The sequence below is a fragment of the Anolis sagrei genome, chromosome 11, assembly GCF_037176765.1.
Source record: "Anolis sagrei isolate rAnoSag1 chromosome 11, rAnoSag1.mat, whole genome shotgun sequence".
Lineage (NCBI taxonomy): Eukaryota > Metazoa > Chordata > Lepidosauria > Squamata > Dactyloidae > Anolis > Anolis sagrei.
In genome coordinates, this window is record NC_090031.1 from 21,696,422 (window position 1) to 21,720,275 (window position 23,854).

Below are 23,854 nucleotides of genomic sequence, written 5' to 3' on the forward strand. Positions count from 1 at the left end.
AGAGTGCTCTCTAATGCTTCCTCTTCATCTTGGAAAGAAGTGACAAGTGGAGTGCCACAAGCAGGGTTCCGTCCTGGGCCCGGTCCTGTTCAACATCTTTATTAACGACTTAGATGAAGGGCTCGAAGGCATGATCATCAAGTTTGCAGACGACACCAAATTGGGAGGGATAGCCAATACTCCAGAGGACAGGAGCAGAATTCAAAACGATCTTGACAGATTAGAGAGATAATTGGCCAAAACTAACAAAATGAAGTTCAACAGGGAAAATTGCAAGATACTCCACTTTGGCAGAAAAAATGAAATGCAAAGATACAGAATGGAGGACGCCTGACTCGAGAGCAGCACGTGTGAAAAAGATCTTGGAGTCCTCGTGGACAACAAGTTAAACATGAGCCAACAATGTGATGTGGCGGCAAAAAAAGCCAATGGGATTTTGGCCTGCATCAAGAGGAGCATAGTGTCTAGATCTAGGGAAGTAATCCTACCCCTCTATTCTGCTCTGGTTAGACCACATCTGGAATATTGTGTCCAATTCTGGGCACCACAATTCAAGAGAGATATTGACAAGCTGGAATGTGTCCAGAGGAGGGCGACTAAAATGATCAAGGGTCTGGAGAACAAGCCCTATGAGGAGCGGCTTAGGGAACTGGGCATGTTTAGCCTGAAGAAGAGAAGGCTGAGAGGAGATATGATAGCCATGTATAAATATGTGAGAGGAAGCCACAGGGAGGAGGGAGCAAGCTTGTTTTCTGCTTCCTTGGAGACTAGGACGTGGAACAATGGCTTCAAACTACAAGAGAGGAGATTCCATCTGAACATTAGGAAGAACTTCCTGACTGTGAGAGCCGTTCAGCAGTGGAACTCTCTGCCCCGGAGTGTGGTGGAGGCTCCTTCTTTGGAAGCTTTTAAGCAGAGGCTGGATGGCCATCTGTCAGGGGTGATTTGAATGCAATATTCCTGCTTCTTGGCAGGGGGTTGGACTGGATCGCCCATGAGGTCTCTTCCAACTCTTTGATTCTATGATTCTATGATTCATTGGTGCAAGGAGTCTTGTAGTAAATTGTTCAGGATCTTCAGCAAGTCCTGTAGTATAGAAGTCCCATCCGGTCTCATCTGATCACCATCTCTGAATATACCTCATGATAACTCCATGCAGGGAGTGGATCAAGCTTAATTGCTTAATTGTCCAGGTGTTCTTCCTCAACACGCACCCATACAGGCAATGATCCTTGGAAAAACCTAGCATACATACGCACATTCTGTAATAGAAACTACTTTGGGAGATGGTGGTCAGGCATCCGGACTACGTGGCTGGTCCAGGGGAGTTGATGGCGGAGGACCATTGCTTCAATGTTGGTGGTCTTTGCTTCTTCCAGCACACTGACATTTGTCCGCTTGTCTTCCCAAGAGATTTGCAGGATTTTTCTAAGGCAGCGCTGATGGAATCATTGCAGGAGTTGAGTGTGATGTCTGTAGACAGTCCATGTCTCACAGGCATATAGCAGTGTTGGGAGGACAATAGCTTTATAAACAAACACCTTGGTATCCCTACGGATGTCCCGGTTTTCAAACACTCTCTGCTTCATTTCGAAAAAGGCTGCACTTGCAGAGCTCAGGCGGTATTGTATTTCGGTTGACTTTTGTGGTGAGGTGGCTCCCAAGGAAGCAGAAATGGTCAACATTTTCTAATGTTACACCATTAAGCTGTATTTCTGGCATTGGAGAGAGATTGGCTGGTGACTGCTGGAAGAGCATTTTGGTTTTAATAATAATAATAATAATAATAATAATAATAATAATAATAACAACAATAATAGAATAGTAGAATCATAGAATCAAAGAGTTGGAAGAGACCTCATGGGCCATCCAGTCCAACCCCATTCTGCCAAGAAGTAGGAATATTGCATTCAAATCACCCCTGACAGATGGCCATCCAGCCTCTGTTTAAAAGCTTCCAAAGAAGGAGCCTCCACCACACTCCGGGGCAGAGAGTTCCACTGGTTTTTGAGTTCTGTTAATCCCACAAACAAACATTACATTTTTATTTATATAGATATTACATATAATTATTACATCGTATTATTATTAGTATTATATTGTATTACAATATTATGATCAATATTATATGTACATACAATATATTATATTATTAGCATAGAACTACATTAGCATTATATATTACTATATTATCAATATTATATGTATATATAATGTATACAATATTATATGTATATATTTATTGTTAGAATAGGGCAACGCTGCCTCCACATAATCACTTACAAATCCTATTGAATCCTTATTTCAAAATACTTTTGTTCTTCCACATGTCATGGTTATTCTCCAAGGTCCTCTCTTAGGCATTTTGTACATCCTTCATCACAAGAGTCAAGGAGGTGGCTTTCCATGTTGGAAAGTGTTGTTTTTGGTTGACATAGTTTTTACAAACTCCCACCTCTCTCTTTCCCTCTTTCTGTTGGTTCTTCACAGATGCAATGGCAGAACGTGGAACACGTTGGAGACCAGAGTCCCTACGTCACCTCCGTCATCCTTCACATCAAGCAGAACGTCCCCATCATTCGTGATAACCTGGCCTCGACCCGGAAGTATTTCACACAGTTTTGCATCAAGTTTGCCAAGTGAGTGGCCTGCCTTGCATTTTGCTGCCTTCTGGGACCTTTCTGTAACTGGTGGAAACTGGCCAGGGTGGCCCATGCCTTAGTCACCTCCAGATTGGACTACTGTAATGCACTCTACGTGGGGCTGCCCTTGAAAACGGCCCGGAAATTTCATTTGGTTCAATGGGGGGCGGCCAGGTTGTTAACTGGTGCTCCTTACAGGGAGAAGTCAACCCTCCTGTTCAAGGAGCTCCATTGCCTGCCATTCATTTTCCGGGCCCAATTCAAGGTGCAGGTGCTTACCTACAAAGCCCTAAACGGTTTGGGACCCATCTACCTGTGTGACCGCATTTCCGCATACAAACCCACATGATCTCTTCGTTCATCTGGAGAGGCCCTGCTCACAATCCCACCTGCATCACATGCGCGATTGGTGGGGACGAGGGACAGGGCCTTCTCGGTGGTGGCTCCACGACTCTGGATATTTATTATTATTATTGCCACCTTCCTGCATCTGGAACGGGTGTAGCTATTGACCAAAGAGAGTATTTCGGAGGCGCAGCCATCCCCTGGAAACAAACCTGCATCTGTACCTTTTCTTGACTTTCAGGACCTGATTCCAAACAAATGTGGAAAAGGTCAAGAATCCAAACAATCCCATTTCTTTTAAAGCAAGCTTCTTGTCCTCATAGTTCGAGCTGTATAGATATATCTGTATTGGCACTAGTGCAGCCATGGGCAAACTTTGGGCCTCTAGGTAATTTGGACTTTTCAGGCTATATGGCCATGGTCTAGAGGCATTCTCTCCTGATGTTTCGCCTGCATCTATGGCAAGCATCCTCAGAGGTAGTGAGCTCTGTTGGAACTAGGAAAAAGGGTTTATATATCTGTGGAATGACTGGGGTGAGACAAAGGACTCTTCTCTGCTGGAGCTAGGTGTGAATGTTTCAACTGACCAGCTTGATTAAAATACAATGGCCTGACTGTGCCTGGAGCAAACCTTTGTTGAGAGGTGATTAGATGTCCTTGTTTGTTTCCTCTCTGTTGTTGTGTCCAAACACGAATCAAGGAACATGAAAGGCACTGCAGACTACTTCAACCAGAGAAGTCAGCCATAGCAGAACACCTGAGGAACCAACCTGGACACAGCATTTTATTGGAGAACAAAGAAATGCTGGACCACTCTCACAACCACCATGTCAGGCTACACAGAGAAGCCATTGAAATCCACAAGCATGTGGACAATTTCAACAGAAAGGAGGAAACCATGAAAATGAACAAAATCTGGCTACCAGTATTAAAACTCTAAAATTACAATAGCACAACAACAGAGAGGAAACAAACAACCTGATTGATGCGGTTGAAGTGGTAGGATCTTTAGGGGCAAGTGACCATGTGCTCCTGCAATTTGAGGTACAAAGGAAGGCCGAAACTAAGACAAGTCAAACCCGCATTTTGGACTTTAGGAGAGCTGATTTCCGAAAAATGAAGGAAACACTGAGCAGCATTCCGTGGACACAGATACTAAAAGGCAAGGGAGTTACGGATGGATGGGAATTTCTCAAGAGTGAAATACCCAAGGCGCAATTGCAAACCGTGCCAACAAAGAGAAAAAATAGGACAAGTGCAGAGAAGCCAGAATGGATGTCCAAAGAACTTCTAAATGTGCTAAGACACAAAAGAGACATGCACAAGAAGTGGAAAAAGGGAGAAATCACCAAAGAAGAATTCAAACAAATAGCCAACACCTGTAGGGAAAAGGTCTGCAAGGCTAAAGCAAAAAAAAAAAAAAAAAAAAAGAACTCAGGCTTCCCAGGGACATTAAAAACAGGAAACAAACAAGGACATCTAATCACCTCTCAACAAAAGATTGCCCCAGGCACTGGCAGGCCATCGGGTGCTGGTCGGGGTGGTCAGTTGGGGCATTCGCGCCTAGCTCCAACAGACAGGAGTTCTTTGTCCTGTTTTCCTAGTTCCAGCAGACCTCACTACCTCTGAGGATGCTTGCCATAGATGCAGGCGAAACGTCAGGAGAGAATTCCTCTAGACCATGGCCATATAGCCCGAAAAAACCTACAACAACCCACACAGACCAATGTTATTTCTTCCATAGGAGGTTTTTCTTTCTAGTAAAATAATATGGTTGCACAATTTACAACAAGGTTTCCAGAACACAAATAAAGAAATCCATGGTAGCTTTACACACAGCAGCCTTCACGCTGGAGCTTTCTCACAGAGGCTTCTCTCACACAGAGGCTTACCTCACACTCCTCAAGAGAACACTAGCTTTGCCCCACTGATGCTTAGCAGGCTTGGGCCTACTAACTCACAGGAGGAATCTCTCACACAGAGGTTTATCTCACACTCCTCAGGAGGACACTAGCTTTGTCCCACTGACGCTAACAGGCTTGGGCCTACTAACTCACATGAGGCTTCTCTCACACAGAGGTTTATCTCACACTCCTCAAGACGACACTATCTTTGGCCCACTGACTCTTAACGGGCTTTGATCTACTAACTCTTTCACACTTTTGTAATACAAAAATACCCAGCTAATTTGTAATATTTCTGACATGAATTTCTTTGTTCTTCTCCCCACAGTTCCTTCATCCCCAAGTTTATCAACCATCTCTTCAAGTGCAAGCCGATCAGCATGGTGGGGGCAGAACAGGTGAGGAGGGGGGAGGAATGGGAGATGGATTGTGGCCAGCAGAGCAGCACAGAGTCAAGAGAATGGGGAGTCATGAATACTTAGGCGATGATTCCTCGTTGTCAAAGTAGGACTGTCCTCCAAGATTGCTGTACTGGCGGTGAGTCCGTAGGTGACTGTGGAGCCCTATTCTTGACCTGCATGTTCTCCCACAGTCAGGATTGGCTTGATGCGCCTTTCTCTTGACACATTTCTCTCTTTCGCCCTCCATTTGTGCCTCTTCAAATTCTACAGCACTGCTGGTCACAGCTGACCTCCAGCTGGAGCACTCAAGGGTCAGGGCTTCCCAATTCTTAATGTCTATGCCAGAGTTTTTAAGGTTGGCTTTGAGCCCATCTTTCAATCTCTTTTCCTGCCCACCAACATTCCATTTTTCTTTCTTGCCTTAGTCACCTCTAGTCTGGACTACTGTAATGCACTCTACATGGGGCTGCCCTTGAAAACGGTTCAGAAAATCCAGATGGTCCAACGGGCGGCGGCCAGGTTGTTAACTGGGGCTCCTTACAGGGAGCGGTCAACCCTCCTGTTCAAGGAGCTCCACTGGTTGCCATTCATTTTCCGGACCCAATTCAAGGTGCAGGTTCTTACCCACAAAGCCCTGAATGGTTTGGGACCCACCTACCTGCGTGACTGCATCGCTGTATATGAACCCACACGATCTCTCCGTTCATCTGGAGAGGCCCTGCTCACGATCCCACCTGCATTGCAGGCGCGATTGGTGGGGACGAGAGAGAGGGCCTTTTCGGTCAAAGGCCAGGGCTCCGAGCAGGCATCTCCCATCTGGGATCTGCCTTGGTTCAACCACACGTGGAATCACATTGTGTCCAATTCTGGGCACCACAATTGAAGAGAGATATTGACAAGCTGGAATGTGTCCAGAGGAAGGCGACTAAAATGATCAAGGGTCTGGAGAACAAGCCCTATGAGGAGTGGCTTAAGGAGCTGGGCATGTTTAGCCTGAAGAAGAGAAGGCTGAGAGGAGACTCCATAGCCATGTATAAATATGTGAGAGGAAGTGACAGGGAGGAGGGAACAAGCTTGTTTTTTGCTGCCCTGGAGACTAGGACGCAATGGAGCAACGGCTTCAAGCTACAAGAAAGGAGATTCCATCTGAACATTAGGAAGAACCGGAGTGTCTAGCATACTGTCTAGATCTAAGGAAGTAATGCTACCCCTCTATTCTGCTTTGGTTAGACCACATCTGGAATACTGTGTCCAATTCTGGGCACCACAATTCAAGAGAGATATTGACAAGCTGGAATGTGTCCAGAGGAGGGCGACTAAAATGATCAAGGGTCTGGAGAACAAGCCCTATGAGGAGCGGCTTAGGGAACTGGGCATGTTTAGCCTGAAGAAGAGAAGGCTGAGAGGAGATATGATAGCCATGTATAAATATGTGAGAGGAAGCCACAGGGAGGAGGGAGCAAGCTTGTTTTCTGCTTCCTTGGAGACTAGGACGCGGAACAATGGCTTCAAACTACAAGAGAGGAGATTCCATCTGAACATGAGGAAGAACTTCCTGACTGTGAGAGCCGTTCAGCAGTGGAACTCTCTGCCCCGGAGTGTGGTGGAGGCTCCTTCTTTGGAAGCTTTTAAGCAGAGGCTGGATGGCCATTTGTCAGGGGTGATTTGAATGCAATATTCCTGCTTCTTGGCAGGGGGTTGGACTGGATGGCCCATGAGGTCTCTTCCAACTCTTTGATTCTATGATTCTATGAGTGTGAGAGTTGTTCAGCAGTGGAACTCTCTGCCCCGGAGTGTGGTGGACACTCCTTCGTTGGAGGCTTTGAAACAGGCTGGATGGCCATCTGCCGGGGGTGCTTTGAATGAGATCTTCCTGCTTCTTGGCAGAATGGGGTTGGACTGGATGGCCCATGAGGTCTCTTCCAACGGCAGGAGTTGAAGCCCAAAGCACCGGGAGGGAAAGCCACAGTTTGCCCATGTCTAGGCTAAGTGGACCACTTGGGCCACATTAACCGCCTTCTGCCTCTTTCCATGTGGTGTGGTTTCTTTTAAAGCAAACAAAGCAGTTGATGCCTTGGAAATGGCATGGCATGTTGGGGAGCTCTCTTTCCGATCAGCCCACACCTGTCAGGGCCTGTTGTGGGTTGAACTCTGCCCTGAACGCATAGGCACACCTGTCCGCTGCTCATCCCCTTCCCCGGCTTCGTTGTGTTGTCCCTTGTGTGGCAACACAGCCGTGTCAAGCCAAGCTGGCAGCTGCCGATCGTGGCCACAGCTGCTTGTCCTTCTTTAGGGCTCCCTTTCAAATCTATGATACTATATCTGTGGGTGTGTGAATCATATCTATCTATCGATATCTAAGGCTGGATGGCTCTTTGTCAGGAGGGCTTTGATTACGTTTTCTTGCCCTGGTGAAGGGAGTTGGACTGGATGGCCTTAAGTATTTTCTGTTGGTCATGGGGGTTCTGTGAGGGAAGTTTGCCCCAGTTCTGTTGTTCGTGAAGTTCAGAAAGCTCTTTGATTTTAGGTGAACTATGGGCATATGGGGAGCCCCCGGTGGCGCAGTGGGTTAAAGCACTGAGCTGCTGAGCTTGTTGATCGAAAGGTCGCAGGTTCGATTCCGGGGAGTGGCGTGAGCTTCCGCTGTCAGCCCTAGCTTCTGCCAACCTAGCAGTTCGAAAACATGCAAATGTGAGTAGATCAATAGGTACCGCTCCGGCAGGAAGGTAAGGGCGCTCCATGCAGTCATGCCGGCCACATGACCTTGGAGGTGTCTACGGACAACGCTGGCTCTTCGGCTTAGAAATGGAAATGAGCACCACACCCCAGAGTCAGACATGACTGGACTTAATGTCAGGGGACTACCTTTACCTTTACCTTTATGGGCATATGGAATCCCAGCAACTACAACTCCCAAATGTCAAGGTCTATTTCCCCCAAACTCCATCTGTGTTCATATTTGGGCATATTGAGTACTCATGCCAAGTTTGGTCTAGATCCTTCATTGTTGAGTACACAGTGCTCTCTGGATGTAGGTGAACTACAACTCCCAAACTCAAGGTCAATGCCCACCAAAGTCTTCTAGTGTTTTCTGTTGGTCATGGGAGTCCTGTGTGTCACGTTTGGTTCAATTCCATCATTTGTGGAGCTCAGAATTCTCTTTGATTGTGGGTGAACTATAAATCCCAGCAACTACAACTTCCAAATGACAAAATCAATTTTTTTGAGTGAAAGACATACATTGGGTTGTTAAGTATCTTGTGTCCAAATTTGGTGTCAATTCGTCCAGTGGTTTTTGAGTTATGTTAATATCACAAACGAACATTACATTTTTATTTATATAGATAGATAGATATAAATAGATGTGTGTGTATTTGTGTATATATGTGGTTTTGCACATGCATTGTAATGTATTTTTTTGTCTTTTTAAATCAGTTGTGTTTTTCTGTGTTTTTATAAGTGATGGTCACTTGTTATGCCTGATATGTGTTTTGTGTCCAAATTTGGTGTCAATTCGTCCAGTGGTTTTTGAGTTATGTTAATATCACAAACGAACATTACATTTTTATTTATATAGATTTATTTATTTACTATATTTGTGTACTGCCTTTCTCAGCCCGCAGGCGACTCAGGGCGGTTTACAGTCGGCAACAATTCAATGCCCCCTCCAAACCATAAAATACAATTAAAAACATTAACATAAATATAAAATATTGTGGTCATCCGGGGCCCTACTCTGCAAATCAATATCTGCATCCTTGTGTAGGGCATTCCTGTCTCATATAACAAGGATTTTTGTGTACCTTTCAGCTCCTGCTGGACACTCATTCTTTGAAGATGGTCCTGCTGGACCTGCCCTCCATCGGATCCCAAGTGGTGAGGAAGGCACCGGCCAGCTACACTAAGATTGTGGTGAAGGGTATGACCCGGGCGGAAATGATCCTCAAGGTAAACCTTGTTTCTTTGCCTATGATCCCACTTAGATGTAACAACAACACTCTATTTATATTTCACCCAGTCTCCCTGATACAGTGAGAGAACTTGAGACTCCGTGTCCACTTGCTGGGCCCATCCTCGACCGGTTCATCCCGCTGGACGCAGGCTCATAGCTGCAGCTAGACCGACCACTTGCTCCCTCGATCCGTGTCCCTCTTGGTTGGTGAAATCCTGCTTGGAGGGATTACGCGACCCTCTGTTGAAGATTATAAACAGCTCCCTTGAGCAAGGAGTCTTTCCAGAGGGTTTAAAAGAGGCGGTGGTCTCTCCCCTGCTGAAGAAACCAGACTTAGATCCCTCGGTTCCCTCCAGTTACCGCCCAGTTTCAAATCTCTCGTTCCTGGGCAAGGTGATTGAGAGGGCAGCAGCGGAGCAGTTGCAGCAATTCCTAGACGACACAGCCGGACTAGATCCCTTCCAGTCCGGCTTCCGTGCGGGACACGGGACAGAGACTGTGCTGGTCTCCATCACGGATCACCTTCGATGCCAGCTTGACCAGGGCGGGTCAGCGCTGCTTGTGTTATTGGATCTCACAGCAGCATTTGACACAGTCGATCACAATCTTTTGACCCACCGCCTTGCTGTTGCTGGAGTCAGGGGGAGAGCTTTAAACTGGCTGTCCTCCTTTCTTCACAACCGCGGACAGCGAGTGGAGAGGGGAGGCCTGGTCTCTGAGAGGTCCCCTCTATCTTGTGGGGTTCCTCAGGGGATCATTCTCTCCCCTCTGTTGTTTAACATCTATATGCGACCACTTGCTCAGATGGTTCAAGGTTTTGGGCTTAAGTGTTACCAGTATGCTGATGACACTCAGCTGGTGCTGAAGATGGAAGGCCGACCAGACTTTGTACCCGATTGTTTCCATGAGTGCCTCGAGGCCGTGACTGGATGGCTGCGTGCCAGCAGGTTGAGGGTGAATCCAGCAAAGACGGAGATCCTATGGCTGGGTCGACTGGGCAGTGGGGACATCCAGCTGCCTACCCTGGATGGCGAGGAGCTACGCCCGTCATCATTGGTAAAGAGTCTGGGAGTCCTTTTGGACCCTCTGCTGACGATGGAGGCCCAGGTCTCCGCCGTTAGCAGAACCGCTTTTTTTCATCTGCGGCAGGCTAGACGGCTGGCCCCCTCCCTGTCCAGGGATGACCTAGCTACGGTGATCCAGGCCACGGTCATCTCAAGACTGGACTACTGTAACGCCCTCTACATTGGCCTCCCTCTGTCGGTGATCCGGAAGCTCAAGTTGGTACAAAATGCAGCTGCTCGGCTTCTTGCGGGAATTCCGATGAGATGCCACATAACACCAATCTTACTACAGCTGCATTGGTTACCAATTGAGCACCGGATCACTTTCAAAGTGATGGTACCTTTAAGGCCTTGCATGGTCTGGGGCCGATGTACCTGAGGGACCGCCTCACCCCCTACCAACCCCAGAGATCCCTCCGTTCTGAGGACCAAGATCTATTGGAAGTCCCCAGCGTCAAGACCTTGCGTCTCACAGCAACCAGACGCAGAGCCTTTACAGCAGTGGCACCATCACTCTGGAATACTCTGCCACCTGAAGTCCAAGCCTTGCGGGACTTATCAGCTTTCCGCAGGGCATGTAAGACATATCGGTTTTGACAGTCCTTTGATATCTGATATTGCTGTTTTTAAATTGTTTTAAATTGTTTTTAAATTGTGTTCGATTTTAGCCTGTTCTTGTAAGCCGCTCTGAGCCCCAGGGGAGTGGCGGCATATAAGTTCGAATAATAAATAAATAAATAAAATCATATTATTATTAGTGCTATTATATTGCATTACATTATAATATTATAAATATTATATATATTCTATATATATACACAATATATTATACTACATTACATTATATTATTAGAATAGCAGAGGATACAAGATGGAACTGTCCCCTGGCCCCCTCTCTCTTCACTCTGGCCCAGAGTGGCAGTTGATGCTGGGGTGAGGGGTCCCCAACCGATGACATATGCAGGAGACAAGATGGAACTGTCCCCTGGCCCCCTCTCTCTTCACTCTGGCCCAAAGAGGCATTTGGTGCTGAGGAGAGGAGTCCCCAACTGATGACATATGCAGGAGACAAGATGGAACTGTCCCCTGGCCTCCTCTCTCTTCACTCTGGCCCAGAGTGAAGAGATGACATATGCAGAGATGACATATGTAGGAGACAAGATGGAACTGTCCCCTGGCCCCCTCTCTCTTCAATCTGGCCCAGAGCGGCAGTTGGTGCTGGGGGGAGGGGTCCCCAACTGATGACATATGCAGGAGGTAAAATGGAACTGCCCCCTGGCCCCCTCTCTCTTTACTCTGGCCCAGAGCAGCAGTTGGTGTTGGGGAGAAGGGTCCCCAGCTGAGTATTGGACATTCATAGACAACGAGAACGGGAAGCTCTGGCCCTTGAGTGCTCTAACTGGAGGTCAGCTGTGACCAGCCGTGCTGCGGAATACGAAGTTGGTGGTGGGGAGAGGGGTCCCCAACCGATGGCATACGCAGGAGACAAGATGGAACTGTCCCCTGGCCCCCTCTCTCTTCACTCTGGCCCAGAGCGGCAGTTGATGCTTGGGGAGAGGAGTCCCCAACTGATGACATAAGCAGGAGACAAGATGGAACTGTCCCTTGCCCCCCTCTCTCTTCACTCTGGCCCAGACTCACAGATCCAGAGAACCTCATTAGTTAGCCACACATGTTCCTCATTCAGGCTGGAAGCTGGATGGGAAGGCAGCTCTCAGTACAAGAAAACATTGCTGCGGCCCCATATATTATTAGGCAAAGGTGGGGCAGTTTGGCGTGCCTGGAGCATGTGTCACCGGGTGTCTGCCGATACCTTGCAAACATAGCCCCCCCTTTCCCACCACAAACCTCCCCTTCCTCCCGTAATTTTGATGAATCATCTCTTTCTTTAAAATTGTTGACTCCCTTTTTCCTTTGCTCACGTGAACAAGAATATTCATCCAAGGCAGCCGGGCTGCGAGGGAATCTTTTCAAGGTCCGCACACACACACATACACACAAACACCATCTGGCTGAGACCTTGCCTGACGACGCAACATTTTTAAGAGATGCCACAGTCGCTTCCTAGAGACTCCATCCCCGAATTGCCATTCCGCAACGGAGGTGAGGTTTTGGATGCTCCTCCTCCTCCTTTTTCGAGTGAGATCATGAAAATAGTCTGTGGAAGTGGCTGTTTTCGTGTGGCTACATGGTCCTGCGGGGTGGGATTTTGTGGGGTGACTCTGTCTGGAAGTATTGATTTGCGAGAAGAATTTAAAAAACAACAGCATCTTATTCAAAACTAACAAAATGAAGTTCAACAGGGACAAATGCAAGATACTCCACTTAGGCAGGAAAAACGAAATGCAAAGATACAGAATGGGGGACAATACCTGGCTCGAGAGCAGTACGTGTGAAAAAGATCTTGGAGTCCTCATGGACAATAAGTTAAACATGAGGCAACAATGTGATGTGGCGGCAAAAAAAGCCAATGGGATTTTGGCCTGCATCAATAGGAGCATAGTGTCTAGATCTAGGGAAGTGATGCTACCCCTCTATTCTGCTTTGGTTAGACCACACCTGGAATATTGTGTCCAATTCTGGGCACCACAATTCAAGAGAGATATTGACAAGCTGGAATGTGTCCAGAGGAGGGCGACTAAAATGATCAAGGGTCTGGAGAACAAGCCCTATGAGGAGTGGCTTAAGGAGCTGGACATGTTTAGCCTGAAGAAGAGAAGGCTGAGAGGAGACATGATAGCCATGTAGAAGTATGTGAGAGGAAGCCACGGGGAGGAGGGAGCAAGTGTGGCGGAGGCTCCTTCTTTGGAAGCTTTTAAACAGGGGCTGGATGGCCATCTGTCAGGGGTGATTTGAATGCAATATTCCTGCTTCTTGGCAGGGGGTTGGACTGGATGGCCCATGAGGTCTCTTCCAACTCTTTGATTCTATGATTCTATGATTCATCTCTGGCTTCTGGAGGTGGTGCTCAACTCCATCTCTCGGGGAGATGCTCATCTCCATTTCCAAACCACGGAGCCTGCGCTGTCCATAGACACCTCCTGGTCGTGTGGTTGGCATGATTGCTTGGAGTTCCTGTTTGCCTTCCCACCGATGCAGTACCTGTTGATTTGAACCCTGGTCAAGGGAGCAAGCTTGTTTTCTGCTTCCTTGGAGACTAGGACGCGGAACAATGGCTTCAAACTACAAGAGAGGAGATTCCATCTGAACATTAGGAAGAACTTCCTGACTGTGAGAGCCGTTCAGCAGTGGAACTCTCTGCCCCGGAGTGTGGTGGAGGCTCCTTCTTTGGAAGCTTTTAAGCAGAGGCTGGATGGCCATTTGTCAGGGGTGATTTGAATGCAATATTCCTGCTTCTTGGCAGGGGGTTGGACTGGATGGCCCATGAGGTCTCTTCCAACTCTTTGATTCTATGATTCTATGATTCTTCCACACTCAGACCCCACGACACATGACAGCGCTACATCAGTCTTACAATAATAGTAATAATAATAGTAATAATAATAATATAACAACAACAACAACACTTTATTTATATTCCACCCTATCTCCCCGAGACGACTCAGAGCTGATTACAGCATACATACAAACACAAACACAGACAAACATTCCATGCCTTCATACAATGAGACAGACATTCACAGACTAAGGCAAAGGCTTCCCCTTTCATCTCCGGCTTCTGGAGGCGGTGCTCAACTTCAGCTCTCGGGGAGGTGCTCATCTCCATTTCCACTTTATTTATATTCCAATAAATAATATTCCAATAAATAAATTCCAGTGGTCCCCTTTGAAATGTCAGGTGTACCTTGCTTCCTTCTGACTTTTGACCAATTTTCTGTCCCTGAAGGTTGTCATGGCCCCACATGAACCCGCAGTAGTCTTTGTGGACAACTACATCAAACTCCTGGCTGATTGCAGCACGGACACGTTCCAGAAGATTTTGGACATGAAGGTGAGAAACAGGGCGGATTACAGTGTACACATATATGGCAAACATTCAATGCCAATTTTTGACATACAAACATATACAGACATACACAGAGGCTATTTAAGTTTTTCTGGCCGCCAGGGAGCTGTCGCTTTCATCGTCCATCTGCGACACTGATGAAGCACTTCCGCATTCCCCGCATGCTTCCCCACTGGAGTTCTTTGCTGGAGTCTTCTTTATGGCCTCATAAATCAGTTAATTTAGCCTCCCCATACTTTAAGGTGGTACCTTATTTTCCTACTTGACAGATGCAACTGTCTTTCAGGTTGCAAAGGTCGACAACAGGCTACACACAATTGGTTGGAAACCCACTTCAACCCGGGCTGGCTTCGAACTCATGACCTTTTGGTCAGAGTGATCTTAATGCAGCTGACACTCAGCCAGCTGCGCCACAATTAATTAATTAATTATTAATTAATTATTTACAGTATTTATATTCCGCCCTTCTCACCCCGCAGGGGACTCAGGGAGGATCACAATGTACATATATACATGGCAAACTTTCAGTGCCACAGACACACAACATATATAGACAGACACACAGAGGCTATTTAACAATCCAGCTTTTGTTGAGGGTATTCTGGCCACCAGGGGAGCTGTCACTTCACCGTCCATTTGTGACACCGATGGAGTACTTCCTCATTCTTTGCATGCTTGCTGGAGATTTTTATGGCCTCATAAATTAGTTAAATTAGCCTCCCTGCATAAGCGATACCTAAATTTCCTACTTGACAGATGCAACTTTCTTTCGGGCAGCAAAGGTCGACAACAAGGTACACAAATTGGTCGGACATTCATTCTGACCCGGGCTGGCTTCAAAGTCATGACCTTTCAGTCAGTAGTGATCTTAATCCACGCTCTGGTTACATCCCGTATAGACTACTGCAACACGCTCTATGTGGGGTTGCCTCTGAAGACTGCCCAGAAGCTGCAATTAGTCCAACGAGTGGCAGCCAGATTACTAGCAGGAGTGGAATACAGGGAGCATACTACTCCTCTGCTGCGCCAGCTCCACTGGCTGCCAATTAGCTTCCGAGCACAATTCAAAGTGCTGGTGTTGCCCTATAAATCCCTAAACAACTCCGGTCCAGTTTACCTGTTCGAACAGATTCTCCCCCATGAACCATCAAGGTTGTTAAGATCTTCTGGAGGGGCCCTGCTCTTGGTTTCACCACCCCAGCAATTGCGTCTGGTTGGGACGAGGGACAGGGCCTTCTCGGTGGTGGCCCCTCGGCTCTGGAACTCCCTCCCATTGGAGATTAGAACTGCCCCTTCTCTCCTGACCTTTAGAAAGCTGGTAAAAACTTGGTTCTGGAATCTGGCATTTGATGAGTGAGTCAATAACTCTGGACCACATGGACAGTTGGTGATAAATTGTGATTTCATTCTGACGACTTGGCCTTATGTAATTATATGACTGTTTTTTAATGTGTTTTATATTAGTGTATTATGGGATGTGATGTTTTAAACCAGGGGTCCCCAAATTACGGCCCGCGGGCCACTTCCGGCCCGCCCAGGGCACTTATCCGGCCCGCGGAGGAGCGCCCCCCCCCCCCCCCACACACAGTGCCCTTCCATTGGCTGGCTTACGCTGCCCATCGGGCCTGACGGATAGCATGATCCAGTCAACGGCAGCTGCTCCGTGTGGCCTACTCATGTGTAAAGCACCTCGCGAGATGCTTTACACGCGAGTAGGCCGCGTAGGGCTGCCCCTCCCTTTGCAGGCTCACGCTATCCGTCAGGCCCGATGGGCAGCGTAAGCCAGCCAGCTGTGCTACAGTCCCGGTGCCAAGTACACAAGCTTCTCAAGCCATGATGCTCTGAGTTGTACATACATTACAGTGGAACCTTGACTTAACAGCTCGGTCACAGAACAAATTAAACTCTTAACTCAAGGCACCACTGTATGTTCTCTTGTGGCTCCAATCTCTTCCTTTTGACCTTCTTCAGTGCTGCTTCGCTTCATGCGAAGAGATTTGAGCTGCTCACACTCTGAGCCCTGGGTTCGTTGGAGATACATTGGCGACTGTGTCACGGCCACCCATTTCTCTGACTTTTCTGTCCCTTTCCGTGTTGTCCCGCAGGGTTTGAAGCGGAGCGAGCAGAGCGCCATGTTGGAATTGTTCCGCCAGAGGCTGCCGGCCCCTCCCTCGGGGCCTGAAAGCACCAGCTTTGTCTCCCTGACAGCCCCAACGCCCGAACAGGAGTCCTCGCGCATCCGGAAACTGGAAAAGCTGATCAAGAAAAGGCTCTAGAGGTTCTCCCTTTTCCTCTTGGTTCCCCGGCCCCCCAGATCCCTCAGTCCCAAGAAACCGATGCTGCTGGTAATGGGGGCTCTACATTCCTTAGCTCACTGGAGCATATGGTAGTCGGCATAGTATTTGAAGATCCACGTTACACCATAATCCATGTGTGAATGGATTATGGGAGCTATAGTTCAAAGCAAAGGTTGGTTCCCTCTGTTGTCAGTCTTTTAATTATATATATATATGTGCAGTACTGTAAAACAACACAGATCAGGAACAGATCCGTCTGAACGGATATTGATGGAGTGGCTGTGGATTATGTACCCAACCATTTCCTTGAATGAAACTGTCTTCAAAAGGCAACAAACAGAGACCTGCCTTATTCCCTATCCTTTGAATACACTCCTATTCAGAGACATGGTTCTCCACATCACTCCCTCTTTCTTGTTTGTGTGAATATTTCTTTTCCATCTAAATAGTTCCTGTTTTCTTTGGTGGTGACCAGTTGTCCTTTAAAGCAGTGGTTCTCAAACTTCCTAATGCTGTGGCCCTTTCATACAGTTCCTTATGTTGTGGTGACCCCTAACCATAACATTATGAGAAGGAAAGGACAGGGTCCACATAATGGAGACCAGGAGGGAGAGCGAGAGAGAGAGAACTCCATTCAAGATGCAAGCAAACTTCATCTCTTCTTCTCCGGAGATGAAGTGATGTCACCGCCTCCCTCCGGAGAAGAAGAAGAGACCCCTGGAAAGTGAAGGGGACGGAAAAATGTCTGTGGTGTCTCAGCTCCTAAGACCCCTGTGAAAGGGTCATTCGACCCCCAAAGAGGTTGCGACCCACAGGTTGAGAACCGCTGCTTTAACGCCTTTTCTGTACCTAAGAGGCTATTAGTCACTCGTCCTGAATGAGAACAGTGTTCTTCCTTGCTCAGAGTCATCTCACAACTTCCTTTGGACCTTTGATCCACTTGATTTGCAACCCAGGGCGAGGGCAGTGTTTACACCTGATGTGGATCAGCCTCAATCTCCCACATCAAGGCGGGTGTGACTTGTGCCACCTTGGTTTTACGAGCCGCCTTTCACCGCGAACAGCAAACACAACCTGCAAAGCTTTCCAAAGAAGGTCGCTGCGTTCTTTCCCTCCGTCCTTGGCATCCTTTGCCTTGCAAATATTTTAGACACAAGATTGACACTAAAACAAGAGGACATTCGAATGTAAATTAAGAACCGTCCGGTAGCAAAGTCCCTGTTATGTAAATTGCTTCTCTTCCCCACCTGTTTTTGTCCTTGTTGTTGGATACACCGGCTGAAGAATACTCCATTTCCTTATTTATCGGAACCTTCCCAGTCGCTGGGTAATGATGAAGTCTCAAGTTGTACATTTTCGATCAAAAATAAAATAACTCTTTTGCTTGAGGGCTCGTTTTGCCGTTTGGTCATCTTGTCATGCCAATCTCAGTCATCGTTTTTGTTGAGATTGATTTCACAATTCAGCAGCAGATCAGTTGCACAACTTCAGCGCTTCCAGTAGCTTCTTCCTGCACAGTATTTTCAGTTAACTGCTCCCACAAACTGCAGTCACTCTGGAACTCACGATCCCATCTGCATCGCAAGCGCCTTTGGTGGGGACGAGGGACAGGGCCTTCTCTGTGGTGGCCCCCAGACTCTGGAACTCTCTCCCCAAGGACATCAGACAAGCCCCAACGTTGGCAGTTTTTAGGAAGAGCCTGAAGACCTGGCTGTTCCAGTGTGCCTTCCCAGAGTAGGAAGCTCCTAGCATCATGTCCCAAATGCACCTTATCAGGGGTCCCCAAACTACGGCCTGCGGGCCACTTTCGGCCCGCCAAGGGCACTTATCCAGCCCGCGGAGGAGGAGCGCCCCCCCCCCACACACACACAATGCATTAACTGTATATAGGGAATCATTTGGGAATGTGTTCTGGCCTAGTCCAGGTGATTGTGAATGATATAATCCTGGGTCTGATTAAGTTAATGAGTTGGGAACCAATCAGAGATTGCTATGTGTAATTGTATAGAACTGTATATAAGGAAGTCATGTAGAGTGTATACTTTCTCCTTGTGCTGTGATGCTGTTCATCGAAGGCTCTATGTCAGGGGTCCCCAAACTATGGCCCGTGGGCCACTTACGGCCCGCCAAAGGCACTTATCTGGCCCGCGGAGGAGCGCCCCTCCCCCACAGTGCCCCTCCCTTGGTTGGCTCACGCTATCCGTCAGGCCCGATGGGCAGCATGAGCCAGCCAAGGGCAGCTGCTCCGCGCGGCCTACTCGCGCGTAATGCACCTTGCAAGGTGCTTTACGCGCGAGTAGGCCGCGTGGTGCTGCTCCTTCCGTGGCAGACTCACGCTGCGTGGTGCTGCTCCTTCCTTGGCAGACTCACGCTGCGTGGTGCTGCTCCTTCCTTGGCAGACTCACGCTGCTCCTTCCTTGGCAGACTCACGCTGCCCATCGGGCTTGACGGATAGCGTGAGCCAACCAAGGGAGGGGCACTGTGGGGGAGGGGCGCTCCTCCGAGGGCTAGATAAGTGCCTTTGGCGGGCCGTAAGTGGCCCGCAGGCCGTAGTTTGGGGACCCCTGACATAGAGCCTTCGATGAACAGCATCACAGCACAAGGAGAAAGTATACACTCTACATGACTTCCTTATATACAATTCTATACAATTACACATAGCAATCTCTGATTGGTTCCCAACTCATTAACTTAATCAGACCCAGGATTATATCATTCACAATCACCTGGACTAGGCCAGAACACATTCCCCAAATGATTCCCTATATACAGTTAATGCATGACTCAGCATTTCCAATAGAAGCCTATTAGCAGTGCATGACTCAGCTATATTACATTACAATACATTGTAAAACCTGACAGTTTTGTAGCGATACCTGTCCACATTTGTTTAACATTTAAACCACAAATAGGTTACATAACTCAATGTTATGCATCTAAGGGCTGTGTGTTTAAAGATGGTGGAGACGGTGGTGGAGGCTCCTTCTTTTGGAGACTTTTAAGCAGAGGCTGGATGGCTGTATGTCGGGGTGCTTTGAATGCAATTTTCCTGCTTCTTGGCAGAATGGGGTTGGACTGGATGACCCATGAGGTCTCACCCAACTCTAGGATTCTATGATTCTAATTAAAAGTTGCAGATGAGAACGGTGACAATAATTAACTGTTGACATTGCTGACTTGATGAACTTTTGGGGGAAAACAATGTGTTTACATTAGTCAGAGACAATGACTTTTTAAGTTAAGGAAATGTTTACAAGGTTAAGATGGAAGTCAATACAAAGCTCCTTACATTTCCAACACCAGTTAAGGGGAGTCAACATCTGCCAGGAAACTGAGATGAAACCAGGATGTTTCAGGCTGGACAAACATCTATCATCTATATAAATAAAAATGTAATGTTCGTTTGTGCTATTCACAGAAATCAGAAACCACTGGGGCAATTGACCCCAAATTTAGACATGATGTCCCTAACAACCCAATGTATGTTCTCCACTCAAAAAACCAACGAAAACCAAAAGCAGAAAGGACTTCTAAACTGCATGTCCACAAAGGGGAAACTGCATGTCTACAGAGACCCCTGGCCACGTCCCCTCCTCGCGGGGAAACAGCCGACCGGTAAAGCCAGGCGCATGTGCACGGCCACACACACACACACAAGCGAGTGGAGTGGAGGTGGAGGCACGCCGCATGCAGCCCCTTCTCTTTCCCTCCTATGTCAGGAGAGCAGTCTCCTCCTCCTTTCCCTGTTGGGAAAGCAGCAGCAACGGAGCATCCACGCAAGGAAGAAGGGGAGGATGGGGGGAGGAGGGCGAGGGGGAGGAGGCAAGGAAGGTTGAATGAAGGACCTTCCTTCTCTCCCTCCCTTCCCTTCTTTCCTCCCCTTCCTTCCTTCCTTCCCTTTTCTTCCTTCCTTCTCCTTCCTTTCCTTCTTTCCCTCCTTCCCTTCCTTCCTGTCCCTCCTTCCTTCTTCCTTTCCTTCTTTTCCTCCCTCCCTCCCTTCCCTCCTTTCCCTTTCTTCATTTCCTTCCCCTTCATTTCCTTCCCTCCCTCCTTTCTTCCTTCCGTCCTGCTCCCTTCTTCCTCTTCCAACTCCTTTCTTTCCTCCCTCTCCGTTCTCTCTCATTTCTGTAGATCTGTCTCTGGCAAAAGAGCACACATTTATCTCTCTCTCTCTTCTATTAACATCCAGACTGGGAGGTAGTTCCCTCTGCCACACTCCTTCTCTCCCTCACTCCCTTCCCTTCTTTCCTCCCCCCCTTTTCTTCCTTCCTTCCCTTCCTTTCCTTCCCCCCTTCCTGCCTTTACTGTCCCTCCCTCCTTCCTTTCCTTCTTTCCCTCCTTCCCCTCCATCCTGTCCCTCCTTCCTTCTTCCTTTCCTTCTTTTCCTTCCACCCTCCCTTCCTTTCCTCCTCCTTTCCCTTACTTCATTTCCTTCCCCTTCATTTCCCTCCCTCCTTTCTTCACACCCCTCCTTCCTTTCCCTTCCTCCTTCCTTCCTTTTTCCTTCCTTCCTGTCCCTCCTTCTTTCCTTCCCTTCTTTCCCTCTTTCCCTCCCTCCCTTTTCCTTCCTTCCTTCTTCCTTTCCTTCTTTCTATGTAAGATATAAATACAATATTTTATATATATTACTATATAATATGTTACTATTATATATATAACTATATAATACAAATTAAATAGACTTACAGAATAGAGTTGGAAGGGACTGTCAAGAAGTAATGAGAGAAGGAGGGAAAGAGGGAAGGAATGAAGGAAGGAAAGGGGGAAGGAGGGAGGAAAAGAAGGAATGGAAAGAAAGAAAGAAAGGGAGAGAAACAAGGAGAGAAGGAAATAAAGTGAAAGGGAAAGAAGGAAGGATGTAACCAAAGAGCAAAGAAATGGAGGAAAGAAACAGGTAGAGATGGAAGAAAGAAGAAGATAAATAGGAAGGGAAAGAAGTAGAGGAAAGGAAGGAGAGAAAGAGGGAGGGAAGCGTGGTGGGTACAACTCGTTCATTTATAACTTTAGAACAACATCAGCAAAATATCGCTATATAAGAGACCTTAGTACAATCCAAAAATTGTGACAGACAGCAGTGCTGTTCACTAGCCATGCTCTATGGAAAGAGATGCTTATGCATCTAAGGGCTGTGTGTTTAAAGATGGTGGACACAGTGGTGGAGGTTCCTTCTTTGGAGGCTTTTAAGCAAAGGCTGGATGGCCATCTGTCGGGAGTGCTTTGAATGCAATTTTCCTGCTTCTTGGCAGAACGGGTTGGACTGGTAGGCCTAGGAGGTCTCTTCCAACTCTTATGATTCTATATCTGTCGGACCCACGTTTTGATAGGTGGGGTCGGAAAAAATAGTGCTTGCCTAGTGAAATTGGGTAGAGGGGCAACAGGCCCCCTCCTCTGCAGCTTACAGCAGCCTTGCCATGTATTCCTTTCCTGCATCTCGGCAATCTTCCAACTGCAAGCAACAATGAAACAGAGTCTTAAGCGCCCGTGAAAATATGCATTTTATCTCAGTATTATTTGTATAATTTTAGAACCCAGGATGACTATCTCTGCGACTGTGTTTGAAGAACCATTACCAAGCTTTGTTCTCACGCCTTGTTGTGCCAAGGTGACCTTTTCCAATCATGGTTGGCATTTGGAGCTGGCGAGAGATCCCTACTCCACACTGCGTAAAAGAAACATATCGGGAAAATGTCTTTGGATTTCTTTTCCTCATAATTGGAATGTTTCCTTCTGGCAAGGAAACTAGTCCAATGTGGGCTAGGCAAAACTACGGTGAGGTGGATCTGTAATTGGTTAAGTGGACGAACACAGAGAGTGCTCACCAATGCTTCCTCTTCATCTTGGAAAGAAGTGACGAGTGGAGTGCCGCAGGGTTCTGTCCTGGGCCCGGTCCTGTTCAACATCTTTATTAATGACTTAGATGAAGGGCTAGAAGGCAGGATCATCAAGTTTGCAGACGACACCAAATTGGGAGGGATAGCCAATACTCCAGAGGACAGGAGCAGGATTCAAAATGATCTTGACAGATTAGAGAGATGGGCCAAAACTAACAAAATGAAGTTCAGCAGTGACAAATGCAAGATACTCCACTTTGGCAGAAAAAATGAAATGCAAAGATACAGAATGGGGGACAATGCCTGGCTCGAGAGCAGTACGTGTGAAAAAGATCTTGGAGTCCTCGTGGACAAAAGGTTAAACAGGAGCCAACAATGTGATGTGGCGGCAAAAAAAGCCAATGGGATTTTGGCCTGCATCAATAGGAGCATAGTGTCTAGATCTAAGGAAGTCATGCTACCCCTCTATTCTGCTTTGGTTAGACCACATCTGGAATATTGTGTCCAATTCTGGGCACCACAATTCAAGAGAGATATTGACAAGCTGGAATGTGTCCAGAGGAGGGCGACTCAAATGATCAAGGGTCTGGAGAACAAGCCCTACGAGGAGCGGCTTAGGGAACTGGGCATGTTTAGCCTGAAGAAGAGAAGGCTGAGAGGAGATATGATAGCCATGTATAAATATGTGAGAGGAAGCCACAGGGAGGAGGGAGCAAGCTTGTTTACTGCTTCCATGGAGACTAGGACGCAATGGAACAATGGCTTCAAACTACAAGAGAGGAGATTCCATCTGAACATGAGGAAGAACTTCCTGACTGTGAGAGCCGTTCAGCAGTGGAACTCTCTGCCCCGGAGTGTGGTGGAGGCTCCTTCTTTGGAAGCTTTTAAGCAGAGGCTGGATGGCCATTTGTCAGGGATGATTTGAATGCAATATTCCTGCTTCTTGGCAGAATGGGGTTGGACTGGATGGCCCATGAGGTCTCTTCCAACTCTTTGATTCTATGATTCTATGATTCTATGAGTGTCAGTTGAGCCAGATTTTACTTCCTCCTTTTTTTCAAAAAGAGCCAATTTCTCTCTTTATATTTCATTTAATGTATATGTGTGAAGTGGACATTCAAATAGGATTAAACTACCGTGGTCGCAGTATTAAAACTACTCAAGACTCTTGTTCAAAAATTAATCTTTAATCTATCAATAATAATAATAATAATTTATTTATTTATTTATTTACCCCGCAGGGGACTCAGGGCGGATTACAGTGTACACATATATGGCAAACATCCAATGCCAATGGTGTTATAGAACTCCAATATGCTGATGACAACGTTGTCTGTGCACATTCAGAAGAAGACCTACACGCCACTCTAAACACCTTCGCAGAAGCATACAAGAAGCTCGGCCTGTCATTGAACATCGAGAACACAGATACTAAAAGACAAGGGAGTTAC

The 23,854-nt window shown here is 47.2% G+C and overlaps 1 protein-coding gene across 1 annotated transcript in view; it reads left to right on the top strand.

The window, feature by feature from the left end:
- Window positions 1-17,960, top strand: part of VPS53 (VPS53 subunit of GARP complex) — a 67,360-nt gene extending 49,400 nt beyond the window's left edge. The window contains exons 18-22 of the mRNA XM_067472009.1: window positions 2,491-2,639; window positions 5,220-5,289; window positions 9,103-9,240; window positions 14,156-14,260; window positions 16,381-17,960. Of these exons, the coding sequence (XP_067328110.1) occupies window positions 2,491-2,639; window positions 5,220-5,289; window positions 9,103-9,240; window positions 14,156-14,260; window positions 16,381-16,551 (633 nt within the window). The 3' untranslated portion in view covers window positions 16,552-17,960. The remainder of the gene's footprint in view (window positions 1-2,490; window positions 2,640-5,219; window positions 5,290-9,102; window positions 9,241-14,155; window positions 14,261-16,380) is intronic.
- The last annotated feature ends 5,894 nt before the right edge of the window (window positions 17,961-23,854 follow it).